This window comes from Phoca vitulina, unplaced genomic scaffold (genome assembly GCF_004348235.1).
Source record: "Phoca vitulina isolate PV1807 unplaced genomic scaffold, GSC_HSeal_1.0 scaffold23, whole genome shotgun sequence".
NCBI lineage: Eukaryota > Metazoa > Chordata > Mammalia > Carnivora > Phocidae > Phoca > Phoca vitulina.
The window spans coordinates 3,965,299-3,987,159 of NW_022589726.1; the positions used below are offsets into that span (position 1 = coordinate 3,965,299).

At 36.6% G+C, this 21,861-nt stretch overlaps 2 protein-coding genes across 11 annotated transcripts in view; both read right to left on the minus strand.

Moving 5' to 3' along the window:
* KCNMB4 (potassium calcium-activated channel subfamily M regulatory beta subunit 4) overlaps positions 1-988 on the minus strand; it is a 59,637-nt gene extending 58,649 nt beyond the window's left edge. The window contains exon 1 of the mRNA XM_032420447.1: positions 492-988. Coding sequence (XP_032276338.1) covers positions 492-827 — 336 coding nt within the window. The 5' untranslated portion in view covers positions 828-988. The remainder of the gene's footprint in view (positions 1-491) is intronic.
* Positions 989-11,603: 10,615 nt separating this feature from the next.
* Positions 11,604-21,861, minus strand: part of CNOT2 (CCR4-NOT transcription complex subunit 2) — a 120,820-nt gene continuing 110,562 nt past the window's right edge. For all 10 annotated transcript variants that reach the window (XM_032420422.1, XM_032420419.1, XM_032420421.1 and 7 more), the window contains 2 exons: positions 20,819-20,963; positions 11,604-14,577 (listed from right to left, as the gene is read on the minus strand). In XM_032420422.1, coding sequence (XP_032276313.1) covers positions 14,491-14,577; positions 20,819-20,963 — 232 coding nt within the window. In that variant the 3' untranslated portion in view covers positions 11,604-14,490. The remainder of the gene's footprint in view (positions 14,578-20,818; positions 20,964-21,861) is intronic.

Consider the following 21,861-nt stretch of genomic DNA (forward strand, 5'->3'; position numbering starts at 1 on the left):
AAGGCAAGGAACCCTCTAACATCTTCCAAGGGCCCTTAAAGACCCCCTCGACCTCCCTAAGCGAGTGCTTGACGCGGCCAGTGGGAGCTCAGACCTCGACCGTGCGTCCGAGTAGGTGGATCCCTGCTACCCACTGGCTTTAACGAGAGGAAAAGTTAACTTTCGGCTCCTTTCAGGTCTCCAAAGACCGTATTGCAGGCGCCGGACTGAGCTGGGCCAAGGTCTCAAAATATGAGACCAGACAAGAGAGATGTGTAAAGAAAGCCTCAGGGCACCACAGGTCGCCTCACACAAACCCACCTCAAGGACCGGGCCCCGGGGCTCCCGGCGGTGCCCACTGCGGGTTTGAGTACAGCCTCCAACGCCGGCCCCGTCTCCTCCTAGGAACGAGAGCATACCTCGAGCCCACCCGGCGCGGCGTCTGACACTGAGGCTCCCCCAAACCTCAAGACCTCGGCAGGAGCCAGGCATCGCTCGCGGGGCGTCCTTACCTTGGGGTTGGTCAGGAGCTGGTGCTCGTCGCTGTGCAGCAGCGCTCTGGAGTTGGACTCGGAGTTGTTCACGTAGACCTGGACGCAGGGGTACTGCGAGGTGCCCCTGCAGTCGGCGCCACAGGTGAAGGTGCACTCAAAGACCTCGCCGATCTGCTGCACCGACAGCACCGTGCAGTTGGCCGCCGTGGCTTGCAGATCCTGCAGCGCGGGACTGAGCCAGCAGAAGCCGAAGATAAAGAGCGACACGACGCCGGAGATGATGAGAAACAAGCCGAGCCGGATGCTCTTGTCCTCGGCTTCCGTGTACTCGTAAGCCACCCGGAGCTTCGCCATCGCCCCCCACTCCGGGCGGCTGGCGCGCTCCCCCCGCCCCCTCCCGCCCCCGGCGCCGAGCCCGACTGCCTCGGGCGGGAGGAGCCGCCGCCGCCGCCGCGCGACAGCAGGGGAGTGGGCGGCGAGGGGGAGCGCGCGAGAACAAAGGGGCCGAGGCCGGCGACGCCCCCGGCGGCGGCAGCGCCCCCCGCCCCACCCCCACCCCCCTCCAGCCCCGCCGCCAGCCGGGCCCCGGAGGCTCGCGGTGCGACCGCTGCTTCAGAACCTCCTGCACCCTCGGGCGCGAGGAGCGCACGGGCGGCTCCTGCCTCCAGCGCCCCCTGCCAGCCTCCGCCCCCGCGCTCTCCCCGCCTCCCCCACCCCGCCTCCTCTCGCCCGGTGTCTCCCCGTCTCCATCGCCCGCCAGCCGCTCCTCCGCGGGCTCTCCGGGCAGCTGCCCAGAGGGCAGGCGCGGCTGGGCTGGGCCGAGCCCGGGGGCTCCCCCGTGCGGGAGGAGGCTCCACCCGGCCCCACCCGCCGCCAACCGGGGCCTTCCCGCCCCTCCCGCCCCGGGGACGTCTCCCGTGGGCGAGGGGCGGGCGAGCACCAGCGAGAGCGGCGACTGGCGCTTGAGATCCTCCTTAAATCCCCCTTGGAGAAACGTCTGAGATGAAAGCTTAGGATCGGTAGAGCTTAACCCGAGTGAAAGTTAAAACAAAAACAGAAAACAGGCAGAGGGCGTAGTGCAAGTGGAGCGGCGGGAATCTTGAACTCCAAACCGGGATTGGTCAGCCAGCCGGGAGAGCGAGCCAGCGGCGGCCAGGCAGCGGGCGCTCGGGGGAAACGGGCCGCCGGGCCAGGCGGGTGGGGAGGAAGTTCCCGGGCGAGCGGCGTGCGCTGGGCGCGCCCGGGGGAGACCCCGCCACGCGTTCTCAGGCCTGGGCGGGCGCGCGGACCGGCACGCGGCGGGGCGGGAGGCGTGACCCACCGCGCGGCCCCCTTCCCCCCGCCGCCCTTCCACGCCCAGCGAGCGAGGTAACGGTCCGGCCGCGGGGTCCTAGCCCTCCCAACCGCCTCGGCGCGGGCCCGCGCTCCCCGGCCCCCGGCCCGTCCCGAGGGCGCCGGGATAGGAGTGAAACAGGCTGATTCAGGCGGAGTTTGCTGTGGAGACATCGCGCGTGGGGCAGGAGCCTGCGACTGGCGAGACCAAGGAAACTCGCTGCCTGGGTGCTGGCTGGACCTATCGGAAACTTAGGTCTCCCGCAGCCGGGTGGACCCCAACTCGATTTGCCCCAAGGCTGGGACCGAATGAATAGGGACCGAAGGAAACAGGTGGAGAGGTTTGCAGCCCTGGAAAGAGACACCACTTTCCTGATCAGGATGGTCCCCCTGGCTCCCGGACTCCCGAGAACAGAATCATTTCTGTTCTCTTTCCTTCCTTAGGAACCTTGCCACCCTTGGCCCACCCCGGAATTTGTAGATGAGCTTTCCAGGAGCGCTTTGCAAGGCGACAGCGGCGTGCAGACCCGCTTTGGGACAGGTACCGTTTCTAGAGCTGCGTCCTGCTCTCTTAATTCTTCCAGTTGCTTCCTCCACCCCCGCCTCCTCTGTGCATACACCTTCAGCCTCTGTTCTTTTCATGACCTTTTTTTTTTTAAGTTTATCTTTTTCCAAGCCACACTTCTAATATCAAAGTTGAGAACTATTTCGACCTACATTTTGAAGAATCAGAATGTTCACTTCTTTGCAAAATATGTAAACATATCTTTTTCTTGACTTGCAAGTCCCAAATGGATATACTCATTTAAGAGTATTTATGAATATGTAAACACAATGTCATGGAATTCTTGACTTCTCTTTATTGGATTTCAAATGTTACTTAACTGGTACTGAGTATCTTTCAACTGCAGTTCTGATATTTTACTTTGAAGTACTCCATTCCTTTATGTGGTAGGTAACAGTATTTCCAAGCACGCGGCAAAGCAAGTTTAATTACAGGAAGACCCTAAGTGTTTTTCTGAAAAAATTAAGATACAGGGTTTGGAAAACTTCCAAATCAGGGAGACACTTTGTACTTTAATACTTCTCAAGCTTTGAGGGAGTAGATTTCCTTCTTTCTTTACCTAAGAATTATTTTTCCCCTTTCTGTTGGCATAAAGACAATTGTTAGTGATTACGTTACCTAAAAGGGAAATGAGTTTAATAGTTGAAACAGCTTAACCTGAGATCACAGGTCTTCAGCCTGAATCTTTTTCCTACTGCAGATTATAATCATCTTCCTTTTCAAGAAGGCTCAAGCCAGCCTAAGATCTGAGGCAGTGGTGAGCAGATAACAAGACCCAATTATTCCTCCTTGGTGTGCTGAGCAACTTAATCTTGAGGCAGAACTAACTCCTATGTTAGTGCTCAAAAAACACAGGGTTGGGATGCCTAAAGATAATTTAATAAATATGATTAATGATTCCAGAGCTCCAAGAGTTCTGTGAACGAACCCTCTGCCTCAAAACTGAAGCAAGATGGTCTTCAAGTTTCAGAAAAGTCTGTCTTAATTTAACCTAAATTCTTAAGGGCTTTTAAATCCATTTTTCCCTGGAGTTCTGCATTTAGTCACTCTCCTTCCTTATAATTAAAATATTTGAAGAAACTGTTACCATCTAGCCTTCTGTTCTTTAAATATTTACTTTTCTCCCTTATTTCCTATTTTTAAATTAGCTTTGCTTCTCTTCTGAACCCTTTCATTATCTTCATGTCTTTTTTATTGAAAGTCAAACCTATCAAAAGACTTCCCACATTAAATAAATTTCTGTTTTATCCTTAATGGAACACTGTGTTTGTTATTAGTTTCATTTACTTGAGGTGGAGCTGCCATATCCCATTTCTAACATTTAGTAAGCCCCTCAGTTTCTGAAAACCAGTCACCATGGACTCTCTAAGTTAGGATAGTGGTAGGAACCTTTGGGAATCTCAGAGATAACTAAGCTCTGAAGTCACTTAGCATCTTGTTTCCTGTGGAGGACAGAGGCAGTACAGAAATAAAAGCTAGTTCTTTCTTTGCATGTTTGCCACCAATTAGAATTAAGATTAAAAATGTGATACACAGAACCAGACCAACGTATTTGGTGTACATCATTATCTGCAGCAATGTTTTCAGGAGAATCATTGCCAAGCCCTGATATTCTTTTTAAAAGAAAAATAAAACCTATCTAAGCAAGAACATTAAAACCATTGTTACTTATAATTTTTCTCATGATCAATATTCTTCAAGAAGCCCTGTGACTGTTAAAGTTGCAATATACAATTTCATATGTATATATACTTCTATTAAAAGATTCCAAAAAGAATTATCATAAGGAGAGCTTAGGTATCCTAGGAATAGAGAGGAGTTTAGAGCATGTTGGGAAAATGTTTATACACTGTTTTAAAAATTGGCACATTGTGAAGTTTTTCAATAACAAACTGCTACTATACATTTGAATAAAATACATAGGAGAGAAAATTAATATTGTATCACCACCTTTTCTCATTAAAATTCACCTTCTGGATACATTTTAGACATTTGTAACCAGAATAGATAGGAATAAACATGAATGAAAGCATGAATGATCCAACAAAGAAAACTATAGAAAATTTTATCTTTTCATTCAGCTTAGGCAATTGACAATTTTGTTGTCATAGAAAACTGTTTCCACTTTAATCTTGACTTAAAAGTGTTTACAGTTGAACTAAATCATTTCCAGCTTGAGGATATCAAAAAACTAACTTTCTTGCCATGCTTCATGGTGAATGTTACATAGTAGTCTCGGAATTTTAAATTCGAAAAAAATTTCCTGGGTAGCCATTATTTTTGTTTTTTTTTCCTGCATAAACTTTACCTATGCATATAATAGTGAGCATATAATTATTATTGAGAACACTACTTACTACTTTCTATACTTAGCATCTTGTTTCCTGTGGAGGGCAGAGGCAGTACAGAAATAAAAGCTAGTTCTTTCTTTGCATGTTTGCCACCAATTAGAATTAAGATTAAAAATGTGATACACAGAACCAGACCAACGTATTTGGTGTACATCATTATCTGCAGCAATGTTTTCAGGAGAATCATTGCCAAGCCCTGATGTTCTTTTTAAAAGAAAAATAAAACCTATCTAAGCAAGAACATTAAAACCATTATTATTTATAATTTGTTCTCATGATCAGTATTCTTCAAGAAGCCCTGTGACTGTTAAAGTTGCAATATACAATTTCATATGTATATATACTTCTATTAAAAAATATACTTTCTATACTTCTATTAAAACAGTAAGGGCTCTTAAATATCACCTAATTTAACATTAAGCAGGAAAGGAAGCTCTCAAAGACTGCATTTTGTTTGAAATAGTAAAGAATATTAAAAATATTTTTTATTAACATAAAATGTATTATTTGTTTCAAGGGTACAGGTCTGTGATTCATCAGTCTTACACAATTCACATAGCACATAAAAATATTTTTTTAAGTTCAGATTTGTTTGCATATAGCCTCTATGTTTGCAATTGAGAAAGGGAAGCAAAAAGCACAATCACTTCATATTAGTAATTTCATAATATGGTAGTGGAAGTATGGCTGGAGTTCCTAAATTCTTACCACCTGTTATCGTTCATGTTAATGGAAGTGATCTTCTATGGGAGATAATATATACACATAAGTAGTAAAAGGGAAATCAGCTTTGGAATTAGAAAGCAAGAAGCTAAAAGGTTTTAGTCCCAACATTTAATACTAAATAATTTGACATAAATAATTGATGTTCTTACATTGTTTCCTCCTCCTCATATGAAAGGGTTGGACTAGATTTTTTTTTTAAGATTTATTTATTTTAGAGAGAGCCAGAGCATGGAGGGGCAAAGGGAGAGAGGGGCCTGATACAGGGCTTGATCTCATGACCCTGAGCCGAAACCAAAAGTTGGATGTTTAACCGACTGCCACCCAGGCGTCCCTGGACTAGAAGATTCTTGATTCTATGATTTTTATTCCAAGTTGACTTGGTTCTTGCCCTGTTCTTCAGAAACTTAGCTACTACTATCTACCAGTAGTCAAGTCAAAAGTTTTTTTTAATAATTCCAAAATATGGAGAGTACCTCCTAGCCCAGTGGCTAAGACAGTATATATGTCTTTAGAAAAATGGGCTTACATCTATTGAGCACCTAATATAAACCAATGCCCTAATTTAATCTTCCCATGAGATGAAGAGGGAACAATAGATTAAGTAAAGCTACACACATACTGACAGTGCCAAATTTCAAGGCCCATTTTCTGCTATACTGTACCATCTCTAAGAAATTTCTGTAGTTAGTAAAAAAGTATAGGTAATACAAATGTATTTAAAATGTGCATACTTAAATTCAAGTAGAGTTAGGCTTGATCAAAATCCCTACTGTTAAATCTGTGAAGGGGGACGTGGGTAGAGGATGAGGATCTAGTGATTTAACCAGTTCCTCCAGTTTAATTTTACTCTGAATCACTTGTGTTGAAAATAGCTCTTTTTTAGATGCATAGCAAATATAAGTAGTACGGTTTTATGTGGAAGAGAAAGACTAAGTGTAATATTTAGGTTTCAGATAAGCTTGTTAGAAATTCAAGCTAGATTCAAAGTAGAAGTAAACACGGGGAACAACTGGATGTTAAAACAATAGTTCTAGGGTAGAAGAGCCTATCCTCCTCTTAATGGAGGAAATTGCACAATATTTCTAATAGTTTTCTTGCCTTCGCTTGGACATTTCCAGTGATGAAAAATTCATTAACTCCTAAGACTGGACATTTGATCTTTGGATCTTTAAAAAAATTATGAAGTAGTACTTTCTTGTGAATTGAAATCTACCTTGCCATAATGTCCATGTAAAGGTTTTTAATTTGCCCTCTGGTGTTTATGTAGGATAACCTGCTTTACAAAAAATTCCACTTCAGGGGCACCTGGCTGGCTCAGTCGACAGAGCCTATGACTCCTTATCTCAGGGTCCTGAATTCAGGCCCCACGTTGGATGTAGAGCGTACTTAAAAAAACAAAAAAACACAAGTGATTCTACTTCAGATGTGGGAAGAATACTCTCCTATTCCTTCTAGACTAATCTTGTTTCTTCAGTATTCCCTTTTGATAATGGTTTAGAAAACTAAGATCATATTCTTATCCCAAAATGCTAAAAAAAAAAGTAGTAATTCAAAGTTGCTAAGGATACCCAGTTTTAATATTCTCTGAAACAAGAGTCTACACCTTTCTTTTCCATGCTATCCAACGTACATACACTTCTAGGATGATGGATTTTGTTGTTCATTAATTAACGATGTCATTGCCAATGCAGAGAGAAGCTGGGAAAATGATTTTGGCTCAAGGAGACAGAATTTGGATTCCAAACAGTGATGTGCAAGTCAACTAGTTTAATATTCAAATATTAAATCATTTAGAATGAAATGAAAAAAATACATGGAACTTTAGATTAAAAAAGGAAATCTGGAAATGACTTTTTGAGCAGAGTAGTAACATATGACTTGCATTTTAAAAACAGGTATATTTTCATTCAACTTGTTTTATATTTGAAGGATATTAAGAGGGAAAATATTTAACAGCTCACATTTTCTTTTAAGACAGCCCAGTTTTGGGGTGCCTGGCTGGCTTAGTTAGTACAGCATGTAACTCTTGATCTTGGGGTTGTGAGTTTGAGCCCCACATTGGTGTAGAGATTACTTAAAAATAAAATTTTTAAAAAAGACAGCCCAGTTTTCATGCAACTGCTACATATGATAATTAAAACTACATCTTAAAATAAATGTTCAGTATGTAACAGATTTAAAGGTAGCTTTCAAACATTCTGGCTGCCCCAAATCTTTATTTTTATACAAAAGATGAAACTATTTATGGCATTCCCACATGTAATTTCTTCTCATTGAGCTGTATATTTTTGAAGGATAATCAGCATTTACTCTTTAAAATATTTTTTTTTTCCATTATAAATGAGTATCAGTAGGGCTGATCCTAAGAAGAATCAAGCAGAATCAGCTATTTGTTGACATCATACCACCCTTGAAATTTGTACATTTCTTCCAAAATGTTTAAAGGAACCTCATGTGTTATAACAAATTACTTTCAGTATATACTGGAGAATTGGTTGGCTTGGAAGAAAAACATCTTCAAGGTTTTAAAAATTATGTAGTCAAAATATTACTTAGGCAAATAAAAATGCAAATTCCTGGAATACTACTTTTCATCAGGACATGCTTATGAAAATTAAGAGTGAAAAATTCTGTTTTCTTTACCTGGTATTCTCTACTGTTGTTTGAAGGAACTACCACTTTTGGCATAAATAGGGCCAGTTTTATTTCACCTTCCCTAAGAAAATGTCAAAACATATTTATAGTGTGGTAGATGCCTATCAGGCCTTGGAAATGAAAACAAAGATAAATCATATGATGAATGAAAAACTAGTTTTGCTACATAGAAGTAGTCTTAGGGATGCCTGGCTAGCTCAGTCCATATAGCATGTGACTCCTGATCTTGGGTTCGTGAGTTCAAACCCTTCATTAAACATAAAGATTACTTAAAAATAAAAAAATTTTTTTTAAAAGTAATCGTATTAGCTAAACTATTTTGGCATGTGTCAGTTGGTGAGCATAAGCTATGAGACGTGCAATTTGGGTTTTCAACAGAGATAGGAAATTATTACAACAAAGAAGACTTACTGTGAATTTTATGACATTTTCAAGAAGTCGTTTAAGTGATTGAGGGAAAACTGTATGGCAAACATCTGGAAATGATCAGCTTTTTAAACTGAATACTGAATTCTTACGATAAAGAAATAGATCATTAAATTTTTGTCAGGTCATAGTATTTATACAACAGGATGACTGGACTAAAGAAAAACTTTCAGTTGATGGACATAGAATTGATAATGCATATAGTTGCCCTTAGCAGTTTTTGTGCAAACTGAAGCAGAAACCTAATGTCTGGCAAAATGTCCCCTGGAAATAGCAAAGGTTTAAAAGGAAAAAAAAAAAAAAAAAATCCTTGCTTTTTTATACTCAGGAATGGATTTAGCTCTCCTTGTATTCTGCTCTAATAAGTACTACTGTAATAATGTGGTTTCTGCACTAGAACATTGGATGATACAGGAAAAAGTAAATGAATGCCCCCGATACATAGGAATACATTATCCTCATATTAGCTTAGTTGGACTTCACCGGAACTTTAATAAGATTTTATTCTAGTTAGTACTTGCACAGTAGGCAAAGTATAGTTTAAGTGTAAATTGTAGTTCACTAACTTCAGAAATGACCCGTATTTACTAGAGAACAATGACCCGTATTTACTAGAGAACAATGTATTCCTGGTCTCATTTGAGTCATAAAATCTAAATATGAGGCCTGAAATTGACATTTTAACGTGCTTCTCAGGTGATTCTTATGCACATTAAGTTTGAGAATTACCTAACTAGAGGGTTAACTTTGCCTCTGGTGAGCTCTCCACAGCTATCTCAACCCAAACAGAGATTTTTATACATCAAATTAAATTATCCGTTTTCTTTCTACAGAAGAAATCAGATTACTGCTTAATTTTTGTGATCACTACTGTAGCAGAAAACGAGACTGAACACTAATGCAATGTGTAATTTCAGGCTAAACATTTACCTTGAAACTTATCAGAAACGGTCTCTTCCCTCCTTTTAATGTAGCACTAGAATACATAAATAAATCTGGTGAATATACACACATGATTTACTATTTGTTGTGCTTTCTTAGTAAGTTTCATATTCTTACTCCTAAAGTTAAAAAAAGGTTGAATAAAGTTGCCTTTTGTAATTCTTTTTTGATTATTTAAATCTCTCCAAAGATATAGCAGTAATTATAAGTAAACACCTTATCCATGACTCACAGAAGAGTACATTTTAGAAGGGTCAATGTTTTAAGTATTTAGCATTTATACTGAGCATTTATAACTTTCAGCCCTGAGGACATCATATTCCTCAACTTCAGACCAAAAAAGGGTATCAACATCTTAAAAAGCTGAAAAGAGGCCTAGAAGTTATCAAATCCAACTTTTTACTCGAAAAGGCAGTCCTCTCAATAGCCCCTTGATAGTCATCCAGTTTCTGCTTGAACATTTTTGATGGAATCCTTACTTCATTTAACAGTACAGTGGGACTGCACCTGGATATACAGAACCACAATATGTCTCATCCAACTTGCACCTGCTGGTTTGAGACTTGCCCTCTTCATTTAAGTCCTTCCTATATTTGAAGACAGCTTGTCATGTCTCCCCTTAGTTGTCCACTGTCTCTTCTCCAAGGTCTACAATATCAACTCTAAGATGCACATTCCTTCCACGCATGACATCTTTGAAATTGGTATGCATTTTTGTAATTCATGGTTCATCATAGTTTAATCGAGCTCTTTTCTTCCTTAGTGGTACAATTAGGTTGTACCTAATGGTTCACAACTAGATTTGCTAAAATACAGTAATTACCCCACTTTAACACTTTTTCCATGAACAGAAACATTCACGGTCATCCAGTTCAACTCCTTACCTTGTACACAGAACACTGCCCAGTTTCTCCTTAGTTATGTTCTGAGGTTGAATCTAATGCCTTACAAACCAACTCATTCCAAAATCTGAATTACCTCAGTTTTAATACTGCACTGAAATCTTTTTCTCTTTTTGGTCCTAGTTCTGTTCTTCAGACCCGCAAATGAATGACAACTCTTGAATTTGATACCTGAAGACAGATACCATGTTTCTAGAGTTTATTCTCTAATGCTAAAGTTTCCTACTTCCTGGGTTTTTTTTTTTTTTTTTTTTTTGTATATTTAAAATGTAATGTAAAATGGGGATACTAAAACCTACCTTATGACACTATGCTAAAGACAGCATACAATAATGCATGTAAAACACTTAGTATATTGCTTGGCAGCTAGAAGGCATGCCACATCCTTTTCTCCTTCTGCCTTCCCCAGTCACAGCAGTTCCTAAAATACAGCGACTTCCCACCTTGTTCTGAGCACTATACTTTCAATATAGCTGAAAATCACATCAGTATTTTTGGCAACAGTTACAATTTACATTGATCTACATATGAACCACTCTCTTAGACATGTTACATTCCACCATCCTTTATTCTTTTAGCAACCAAAGTGGGAAAGTAATTATCTTGACTCAGTGTATCCTATTTGAGGCAACTCAACACACAAAATTGGGTTAGATTTAGATCCCGATTTTGATGTGCACTGTTTATTTGCTTCATCTCCTAGATCTGTCATGTATTTATGATATGATCTAATTCACTGGCAATGCTACTGGCAAGGAAAGAGCTTTCTGACATGCTGTTAGGACCTAGCTTTTAAAAAGGCACAGAGATAAGTCTGGCTTATTATCCACAGACTGTCTTAATGGAACCAATTAGTAGGTATTCCTAGGTGGTTGTTTTTTCTTAACTACACAAACTATGGTTAAGAGAACATTAAAGATGGACATCCCTTTAATGCACGTGCACATTTAGGTTTTTAGTAACTTTCTGCAAAACTGATGCTAGTAAGCAAATCTAAGTTAAATAAATGTGCCCCTCCTTGCAGGGATGCTCAGATGCCCCATATTTTAAAAGCACTGGGTGTAACAGAATGGAAGATCTGTTTTTGAATGAAGGATTCAGAGGAAGAATCAACTAGAAAGGGTAGAGCGGGAAAAATCTGAAAGTTTCAAAAGTTAATTGAAAATGCTTTAAAAAAGAATTTTGAAAATGAAATTACAGCAAAAAATTGTAAATTATTTCAAAGCCCAATGCTTTAATTTGTACATTTTATTTTCAAATTGAAATATCAATTTATACCATTCAATCAACATGTATTTATCAAGCACCTATGGTGTACCAAGTTCAGTGGCAAAAAGGAAAAGACCAGTTAAGTGGTTGGCTTTATATTATACTGTAAGAATTCAAATAAACTTTTCAGTTCTTAAAAATTTTTTATCTAAGGAAAACTTTGTGCAGTGAAAAAAAAATCCCTGAAAATGGAGTTTTATCATATAAATTATAGTATCACCACAAGAAGCATAGAATATATATTTGAAACTAAAAAGGTGAAAGGATTTTCTTTTGCAACTAAATAGCTTTTTACCCCTAGAGCCAATTATAGTATAATCACAAAGTTATTTAACAATGTACACATCTATGTCACTAGTTATATAGGGAAAATTTAACAGAATTAAACCTAAGAAAGAAAACGTGAAATATTAGTTCAGGTCAACTTCTGTACATGTATAACCACAAGTTATAAAACCAAAGAATATAACAGTGTGTTATATTAAAAAGAGTTTAATATAGTACTTTAAAGATTTCAAATAGACTTTTTAAACTTGGATCTGAAGTCAAGAGCATGGTAATTTCGGATAACAAGTTATAAAAAATTGGTTTACATGCAAGAGTTTTCTCATTTTGATGATTCAGGGTAAAAAGAACTTAGAAACTGGAAAAGTGTGCACTTAAAATTTTCTAAATGGCCATTAAAACAAACAAGAGTCAAGACAACAAACCACTTGATGTGAGCTATCTTGCTTTTCTGAGTCATTCACAAAAGTACCAATCATGATCATGGTGACACTTTATACTGTTACGTTTGTACTCATAAAAATAAAGATCGCCTTCCCTTTTCTTTCTTTTTAACTGTTTCTCATGGTTACGTAGGAAAAGTTATGCTTTACAAAGTCAATTGTGAAAAAATGTAATTTTTTTTTTTTAAAGAAATCTAGGATTTGATTCTGGTTTATGTCAAATATGTGAGACGGTTTTGTGCACAACAGTTAAAACTACAATTATATAAGTGCCATCTTTCCTGCAGAGGAGATGCTTTGGTTTAAATCTGAAAGGTTAAAAAATCCTGATATTTTTATGTCAGTTTCTCCATATCTCAAAATACATAGAAAAAGGTAAATCTTAAGTCATTTCATATTCCTGATACACAAACACAGCAATGTCGTAAATGTTTCATTTTTAAACATGATTTGGTAAATGTCAACAAACTTTCACTCTTCATAGAAAAATAGGTTAAAAATGAAAATTTAGAAAATCGAAACTCACTGCCTTTTTTACTCTCTATCTCTAGTGTTTGTAGCTTGAGTCTTCAACATTTTTAAATACAGTATTTGCGCCTTTAGATGGAAAAAAATCCATCAACTTGTAAATGTGAAATATCCAGGCCAGCAAACTGAAGGTAAAGTCTACCTCACCCCTGCTTTTGGCTTACCTTAATTTACGTATTACTTCTTAAAGATAAATCTCAAAGGTCTATCAAGAAATGTCTCATGAATTTCTCACAAAAGTATCTTGATTGGGTCCCATGAGTGTTCAGGAAGTTTTATTTCTAATGCAGCCATAATTACTTTAAAAAATAGTTTCTGTTTTGACTTAGTTAATAACTAAAAATGCATCTGCATTTTTAACCTACAAGTAAAATGGTGTATGGTTCCATCAAATTACTTGTCAAAAGCTGAAAAAAAAGACTACATTTTAAATTGATTAGTCACACCATTTGTAAACCTTGAGGGTTTCGGGGGGTCTACTTTTCATGTTGAAGAAATAATTTCACAATTTCAAATCAAAGTCAACACTGCAGTGAGGAGAGCTTTTCTACTTTATTACAAAGAGAAGAAGCCTTTATGTGGTCAGAAAATACAAGATTGATCTTTTTTTCTCTTCCTATGAAACGCTGCTGTTCAAACAGCCAGAGTGAATTGTCTCAGTTCACTTCTTTAAGTCCCATCACATTCACTTGGGTATGGATGTCCTTGGCTGCTGAAAATCTGGCCCTTTAGTGCACAGGGCGACAAAGTCCCCTGACCAGCAGTTCCAGAATGTCCCATTTTCATATATTGCATCCATGCACACCTCCTAAAAATGAGGTACAGCAGGGCAAACATTTTCCAAAATAGATGTCATATATATAATATATACACATTCGTACATACATACCTTTATTCATGTGATGTCCAAAAATTTAAAAAAAATGTACACATTTATTACAAAATCGTAACAAAGACTGGACAGTGTTTTGCTCATTCTGGAAAGATGAAGCTCAGTAATAACACAACCCTGGAAACCATCCAGAGATTGTGGCAATATCTTTCTTCTAAACAGTCAGATATTCTTGCATTAAGCTTGGCGAAACTGCCTTTCAAAAACAGAAGGGGAAGTAAAATGAAGGAAGCAGACCTTGCTCATCTTTCCAAATGAAATACGAGAAGGATCTTCACATAAAAATGCACAAACATTTGTTATTTTATTACCAATAGTGCTACAATGAACAATGCAAATTTTGTGGTCTAATTCTGTTGAGTCTTTTGTGGGTTTTCTTTTTTACATTTTAGAAACTAAATGGTAAACTTCTGTCAGTGTACTTGCCTGTCTTTACAGACTCAAGTCTGTCTGCTGGCAAAAAAAGAAAATAAATGAAAAAAAATACAGACCCTGCTCGAACTAGAGAAAAACAAATTACAAATTTAGTTGTTGGGCAGCACATAATTAGTAAGGCAGGACCTCAAATGGTGACCCTTTGCATAAGCCAATTGCCAGATCCTCAAGGAATTAAAACCAGGGTGCCTGAGCCACATCAGTTCTGCAGTTATGTTGAGTATTGTGCTGAGACAGCCATACCCCAAGAAAAGGGAAGTCTTTTTTTAGAAGGCTTGCTGAGCAGGGTTGTAGTTGAAGGTGGATGGCAGGTGAGGCCGTTCTTCTAATTTGTCATATTCCAGATGAAATTCCTATAAAACCAAATTTAAGAATTTAGATGATTTCCTCTCCCTCTGATCTCAGATTTTTGTCAAAATATATTTTACTAGGTGAACAAAATACCTACATGTATGAGAATGAACACAGACACAGATGTACCAACTCTTTTTTTCCCTCTAAAATACAGCTTGAAGAAAAGTAATGTGCTGCAATTTCTGATAAGTGCAAAAATACAGCCTTTGTGTAAAAGTCAGAGACTACTCATGAACATCTATTTTATAACACTGAAACTGCATTTTTTTTTGCTCAAAAGTAGAAGTTTGAGCAGCTATTACTATATCGTCAATAAAAAGCACTGCAAATTGCAGGATATTTAAAATAAAGCCAACCTTCAATGACGTAAAAAAATTCACTTTTTCCTCGAAAAAAATAATTTTCCAATTTGTAATTATTACACCTACTTTTTTTTTTTAAAGCAAACACATCAAGTTATTCTAACCTTACAACTCACACATCTCCCGACTTCCCACTTCAAACCCAAATACTGAAAAGATGTAAATGCCACTCAAAACTAGATAGTGGTTTTCCCTAAGCACATCTGAACGCAAACTATTTAGCTCATTTTAATTAAACTTTCAAAATACATTAACTTCATGAGAGTTTTAAAATTTGAGAATGGTGAAGTGAATTTCTTCATGACACTTCCTAAGATCAAGAGAGATGCAGAAGATAATTTTGTATATTAAAAAAACAAAAAACATAACTTTGCAAATCCAAACAGCAAGAGGTTCTAAAATTACTAATTCTACAATTTGAATTCAATAATAGCACAAACTAAATCAATTCCATTTAAAACATTATGAACCTTAATTTATACTATGTATTAAAGAAAGCCAACAAGTAATTATTAGCACTATGGGTTAACATACCTTACCATACCTATCTTGTTTCAAATTGATTCTAAAAATGGATATTCCCATTATTAAATTAAAATGAAAACCTAGGTCATAATGATTCAATTTTGAGATATAAAACCAAGTATTTAAAATGTAAGGATATTACATTAACTGAAAATCTAGTCTGTGCCAAAACTAGAGATACAGCTAATTTTAATCTTTCTGATTATATCTTTCTGTATGTATCATTATCTTCATCTTGCACCTGAAGAAATGACGTTTACAAGTAACCTGCCCAAATCATACCTTAAGTGGCAGAGCTAGGATTAGGATTCAGACCTATGGAGCACCAAAGCCCGTGACCTTCTAGTGTTAACACGTTATTTTTAATAGTTTTAGTGCAAGATCCAAATAAATTTACTTCATTACACCCCTGACGCAGAAATGTTGAAAAAATTCAGTTCAGTGACAAATGTTCTTAAAGAAGAGACACTGTAATGACTTTAATTTAAAAAGGTTCACTTTATAGGACAGAGTAACTAAGGCACGTAGGTCATTTGCTTTTCATTAAAACTAGCAAACTCCAGAATCACCATCGTCCCCCTTATGCACTGTGTAGGCACCGCTCTCTCCCTTCCTACCCCTAAATTTTAAAAGCAATTTATTGCCTGGCTTAAGAAGCATATCAAAATGAGTGAAGAAAATATCTTCTTGTTATATCACTCTTTAGAAATTAAAATTGGCAATTTAGTTCCAAAGTATGTGTAGTTGCAGGGTAAAAAGTCTATTTGTAACTAACAAATCACAGGCCCCACTAAGTTACATAAATTAAATTTTGTTCAGTTATCCTGTCCTTGTCATTGTACATTGGTGAACTACACAGTATTATTAGAATTTAAACTGGAGTAACTTCATCAGTGCACATATTTTCCCCCTACATATTAAAAGAAAAAGATCAGTTTAAACCTAGGGAGCATAATAAATATTTTAATATAATTTAAAAACTCATATATCAGAGATTCAGAAATTAAAGTCAAATTTTGTCTTCCTTTTTCTTACATCATTGTTTTGGTCTTCTATGTATTTTTATTCTTCTTAAAATATGTAAATCTTACAATATATTCTGGTATCTCTTTGTTCCCTTTGTTGGTACCATCTCTTTTACACATTTGTTATATGTACACACACGTCACACATGCACACCTCTTTATAACCAGTAGGGACAAAAATAGTAGGTCTGTTTTGTAAACCACTACATACTGCCTAGAATATAGTGCCATGCCCCTAGCAGGTATGTAATTAATGGCTGATGAATTAATAAACACAAGTTTTTTTCATTTGTTTTAGGAACAAAACATTACAGTTTTATGATTTAAAAGGCTATAAAATGTTTTAGATACTTTTTAAAAACAACTGTTAAAGTTATTTTTCTATTAATCAAATTAGGCAACATATTCTCAAGAGGTCACTGTAAGCAGAACTGAAATACATGTACTGGATTCAGATAATCAAATGAAATTATTACAAAAGCATTCATGTAATCACTGATCGAATTACACAGAGAAACATACACTGCAGGAATATTTTCTCAAATTCTCAAAAATATCAGCTTTCTCTTACCTAAGATAAATCCTCCAATTTTAGGAAGCTGCCAACTATCTTAAATATACTTATTAGAAATAATTTTTTTACTACTTTGAAGAAAAGTACATATTACTGATTAAAATATAAAGATATACTAATACTAATGTGTACCAGTGAAATTAATGAAAAAAAATCACATTTATATCAGGCTATGATATTATAAAAAATTCTAAGCATTAGAAATACTATTCAGTGTTGGATCCACAAGGTGAAGTCAGGCTGAAAGAATTCTTCAATTTTTAAGTCTTTAGTTTGAGAAAGCTATTGATCATACAGCAGCCTACATCACCTGAAAATTCTGTTGATGAAATTATTTAAAAAATTCTACTCATTAAGAATATATATAATCCAGGGGTGCCTGGGTGGCTCAGTTGGTTAAGCGGCTGCCTTCGGCTCAGGTCATGATCCCAGGGTCCTGGGATCGAGCCCCACGTCGGGCTCCCTGCTCAGTGGAGAGCCTGCTTCTTCCTCTCCCTCTCCCTGCTGTTCTGCCTACTTGTGCTCTCTCTCTCTCTGTCAAATAAATAAAATCTTTAAAAAAAAAAAAAAAAAAGAATATATATAATCTGAATGACCACTATTTTTAAATTAGTGAGATACTGAGTAATTCTAGCTAAATTACAAAAGATAGACCACATAGCCTGCTGACAAGTCAAGATTATTTAAAAGGGGAGAATAAACACAGTGTCAAAATTTTTATGTATACATTATTAACATACAAAAAATACTTTAATGGGCTGGATCCTAGAACTCAGAGTTACGGAATTTTCACGGGTAAAAAATACTTCCGATTTAAATCATCAAATTTCTTATTAACAATTCTTCAAATCTCTGAAAATACTAAGTAATCTGCAAAACAGAAAGAAAGAACCTCATACAAGACATTGTGAGATGGAGACCTGACGACAGTCTAGATCAGGTCAATACTTTTCAAAGACAACATGATAACATCAAGCTATTACTTATAATACTAATTCAGACTGTAGGCTTCTTACAATGAGCTGAAGTTATTTAATAATGCATGTTCTTTACCTGTGAGTAGTAAACCACATCCACTTTACAGGTGGGGACTTTGAGGTTTACTTGGGACATGGCATTTTAAAGGCTTTTCTGTAGTCTGATAAATTGTTAATACATTATAAATGGAACTAAATGTCTTAATTCCTAAACAATTTGAGAAAACACTGAAAACATCTTTAAAACAAACAAAAAACCAGGAGCCATTGTGAAAAGTTTATTCTGTGAATACAACTTAAGTTTTAAAGTTCATGAATCTGTATTTTAATATAACAAGAGTAAGCTATATATAATACTTAATAGAAACAAATAATTCTGCTTGCTTTCATCATTGTGAAAATAATTTTGATGAAAAGTGTCAGTGCCAGTGGCCAGCAATTACCTCAAAAGAGATTTCTTAAACAGTTTAATGATATATCTCAAATTTTATTTTCCAACTTCAGAGCTAAAAATTATAAAGGTAAAGGTTAAGACAAAGCTCAACTGTACAGGAGATCAGATAAAGTTGGGGAAAATTATATATGCACACTACATATTTACACACACACACACACACACACTTTTCTTTAAAATGACATGTATCTGACTGGGGAATTGATTTTTATAGGAAAGTAAAAGGGCCTATTAATGTTTAAGTTGCTTCTGAATATTTTGTGGAGAGAAAGTAGTACTGGAAACCTTTTTCACATAAGAAAATCTGTCCTATATATTGAACTAAAACTTAACTAAAATGATACATCAATCTACTACAAACATCCATCCTTTTTGCATATAGAAGTTTGGAATAACTTACAATGATATTGAGCAAAAAGCTTCAAATTGAATGGAGAAAACTTCAGTTATTACTAACAGACTCTTTTCCCCCTCCAAAGACACATTCTTCTCTCCTGTACAATCAACTGACTGAGAAGTTCTCAAAGTATGGCTCCAGACAAAGATCAGCAAAATCATTGGCATCACTTAGGAAATTGTTAGAAATGCAAATCCTCAGGCCCCATCCATAGACATTATTAAATCAGAAACAATGGAGGTATGGCTCAGCAACTTGTGTTTTTAATAAGTCTGCCAGGTAATTCTGATGCAAGCTCAAGTTTGAGAACCACTGACCTGACCTAACAACAGTTACAATTTTTCCATCTTTGAAGAAGAGTAACAAGCTGTAAGAACACAGATGATAAAAACAGCAACAAACTACAACTACTCCCATGTATCAAATACCCAACATATACGAAGCACTGTACTCAGCGTGTGTGTGTGTGTGTGTGTGTGTGTGTGTGTGTGTAAAATCTCATTTAATCCTCATGACAATCTAGAAGCAAATATGATTTCGATTTAAAAGATAAGGAAGCACGCATGGAAAAGAAACTTGCAAATGGTCAAAGCATAAACAGCTGAAACAGGAGTTAAATTCAAATCTACAATACAAAGGCTTTCTACCACACTATATTTCTTAACAGGTAACATACATAATGTCTCCTGTACTATTTGTAATGAATGTAATTATTTCTACTTAAAAGGTCAGATCATGGATCTACCTTTTAAAATCAAGATATGCATATTAATTATCATTGTTAAAATAACTCAAATACAGTATGGTGGTCTATGGACTCGGTCTGAGAAGTAATGACATTTACCACTGACAAACACCCAAAAGTAATAATAAAAAAAGATTTAACCTCTTCTATGTGTCTTGTCTGGTGTTTTTACTTGGGCACATCTTTTCCTATTTCTTTTTTCAAGTTTTATATGAAATCTTGTGATGTAAAACATTTTTGTGATAAAGATCTGGTAAGCATTTTACATTGTCATGTTAAAATGTTTTAACTTCTTATTTAGTAAAGTTGACTCAAAAGACAAAAAAGCCCAAACCAACAACTAAAGAATCATCCAATGGACTAGTTGTCAAGAAATATTTTTCTTCCGTTTAAATTTATTGAGAATAAACAAAACTAACTCTTTAGTTTTTAATCCTAAGAATCTTCAATGGAAAAGGCATTCAGAGCAATCTTGGAGTTATGAAATCAGATGCTGGTTAGACTCTCTACTAGGGAGCACTAAATGCATACATTCAAGATACTACATAAAACGTGAAATATGCTATGAGACTAATGAAAATTTTGCACATCAGACAGTTAAATAGGTGTTTTTGTGAGGAGAAGTTGCAAAACAAAACATAACAACCAACTTTTTCCACAGTCCTCTTCCCTCCAATATTCAGCATACTAGTCATAGGAACAATCAAGGTTAATGCTTACAATTTTCTTTCTTTGTATCACTTGCAAATAAAAATCAAGTATCTTTCCTGCAATGAGTGCAAGTGTTTTAAAAAGCCTATTATCTGTTTATATAACAGTTTTAGGAAAATCTCCTACTTGCTTAAAGTAATAAGAATACATGACTGGGATTGCAAGAAGGTGATCTTTATTTTACAACTGAGTAGACACAAAAATGTTTCAAATGTTACCAAGGCTTGTGAAAAATTACAAAATTTCTTACCAAGTTCATTTTCCTAACTATGGGTGAAATGAGTTGTTTCCAGATACTCTCCTAAAGTTTAAATCAAGCCAAGGAGGTGAGGACAAAAAAACTTATTTAGCAAGTATCTGGCACATTATTGGAATGGATGTATTGGTACATATAAACAGATAAAAGAGGATACTTCTTTTTAAAATCTAGATTTATACATTTACATATTTGCACATGGAAAAAAATATACCTTAGCTACTTTCCTCCAGTTAAGACAGTCAAAGAAGTAATATGTTCCCCTCTCATATGTATTGGTTTTCATTGTTGGCTCCATGCCTGGTGCCCTGGTAATCCATACTCGTTCTTCTTTGTGGTATCTCCAATCACGGTTAAAACTTCAATTTTTAAGAGAAAAAGACAATTAATTTTTCCTGTGGCTCACACATCAAACATTTTCTACATTTTGTAAAATTCTTCTCAGAAAATACATAAATATGGATGCTTCTTTACCCTGACTTTGTTATTAAACACAACCTGAGTGAAATAAATATAGGAAAAGAATCCCTTAATTTGTCCAGAAACCACACTCGTTAATTAATATACACATCTTTATTTAACTGAAGAGACTTTTTATGCAAACATAGTAATAGATCTTAAAAGCTCTATGAGCAATGTAATAAAAACTTAGGCAGACCAAATAAAGATACATTGTGTTCCAGAAACTTCACTCCTTTTTCGTTCTTCTTAACATTCAATAGAAATTGAGATATCTATTAAAACGAACAAAAAACCCAACTATTTGTATTATTTTATAAGGAACAAAATACAGTCTTTTTATCTATTTAAATTCACACAGTTTTATAACTATGTTGAAAATAGAATATCCATATTAAAAATTCTTAATGAACGTATTACTTTTTTTAATTCAAATCTCATTGATCCTAAATTTTCAAAAGCCAAAAGGATATCCATTAGAATTCATGCAAGAATCAATGAGGATTTACTATCACTTGTAAACTGGAGAAGTAACATCCAAAGGAGGTAAAAGTACCAGAAAAAACATGTCTGGTAGAACAAACCTCCATGTAAACAAATACCTTCCTACTAATACAGTGAGATAATTTTTAGACATAAATAAGATGTGAGACAGAACTGCCAATAATGGATAGATGAATAACTAAATGAATTTATTTACTTATGAATAAATTAAAAGGAACAGGTAACAATTGCTATGTTACAAAGAATGAGGGCACATGGGAGAAAACAAATTCTCAATAGAGAAATAAAAAAACA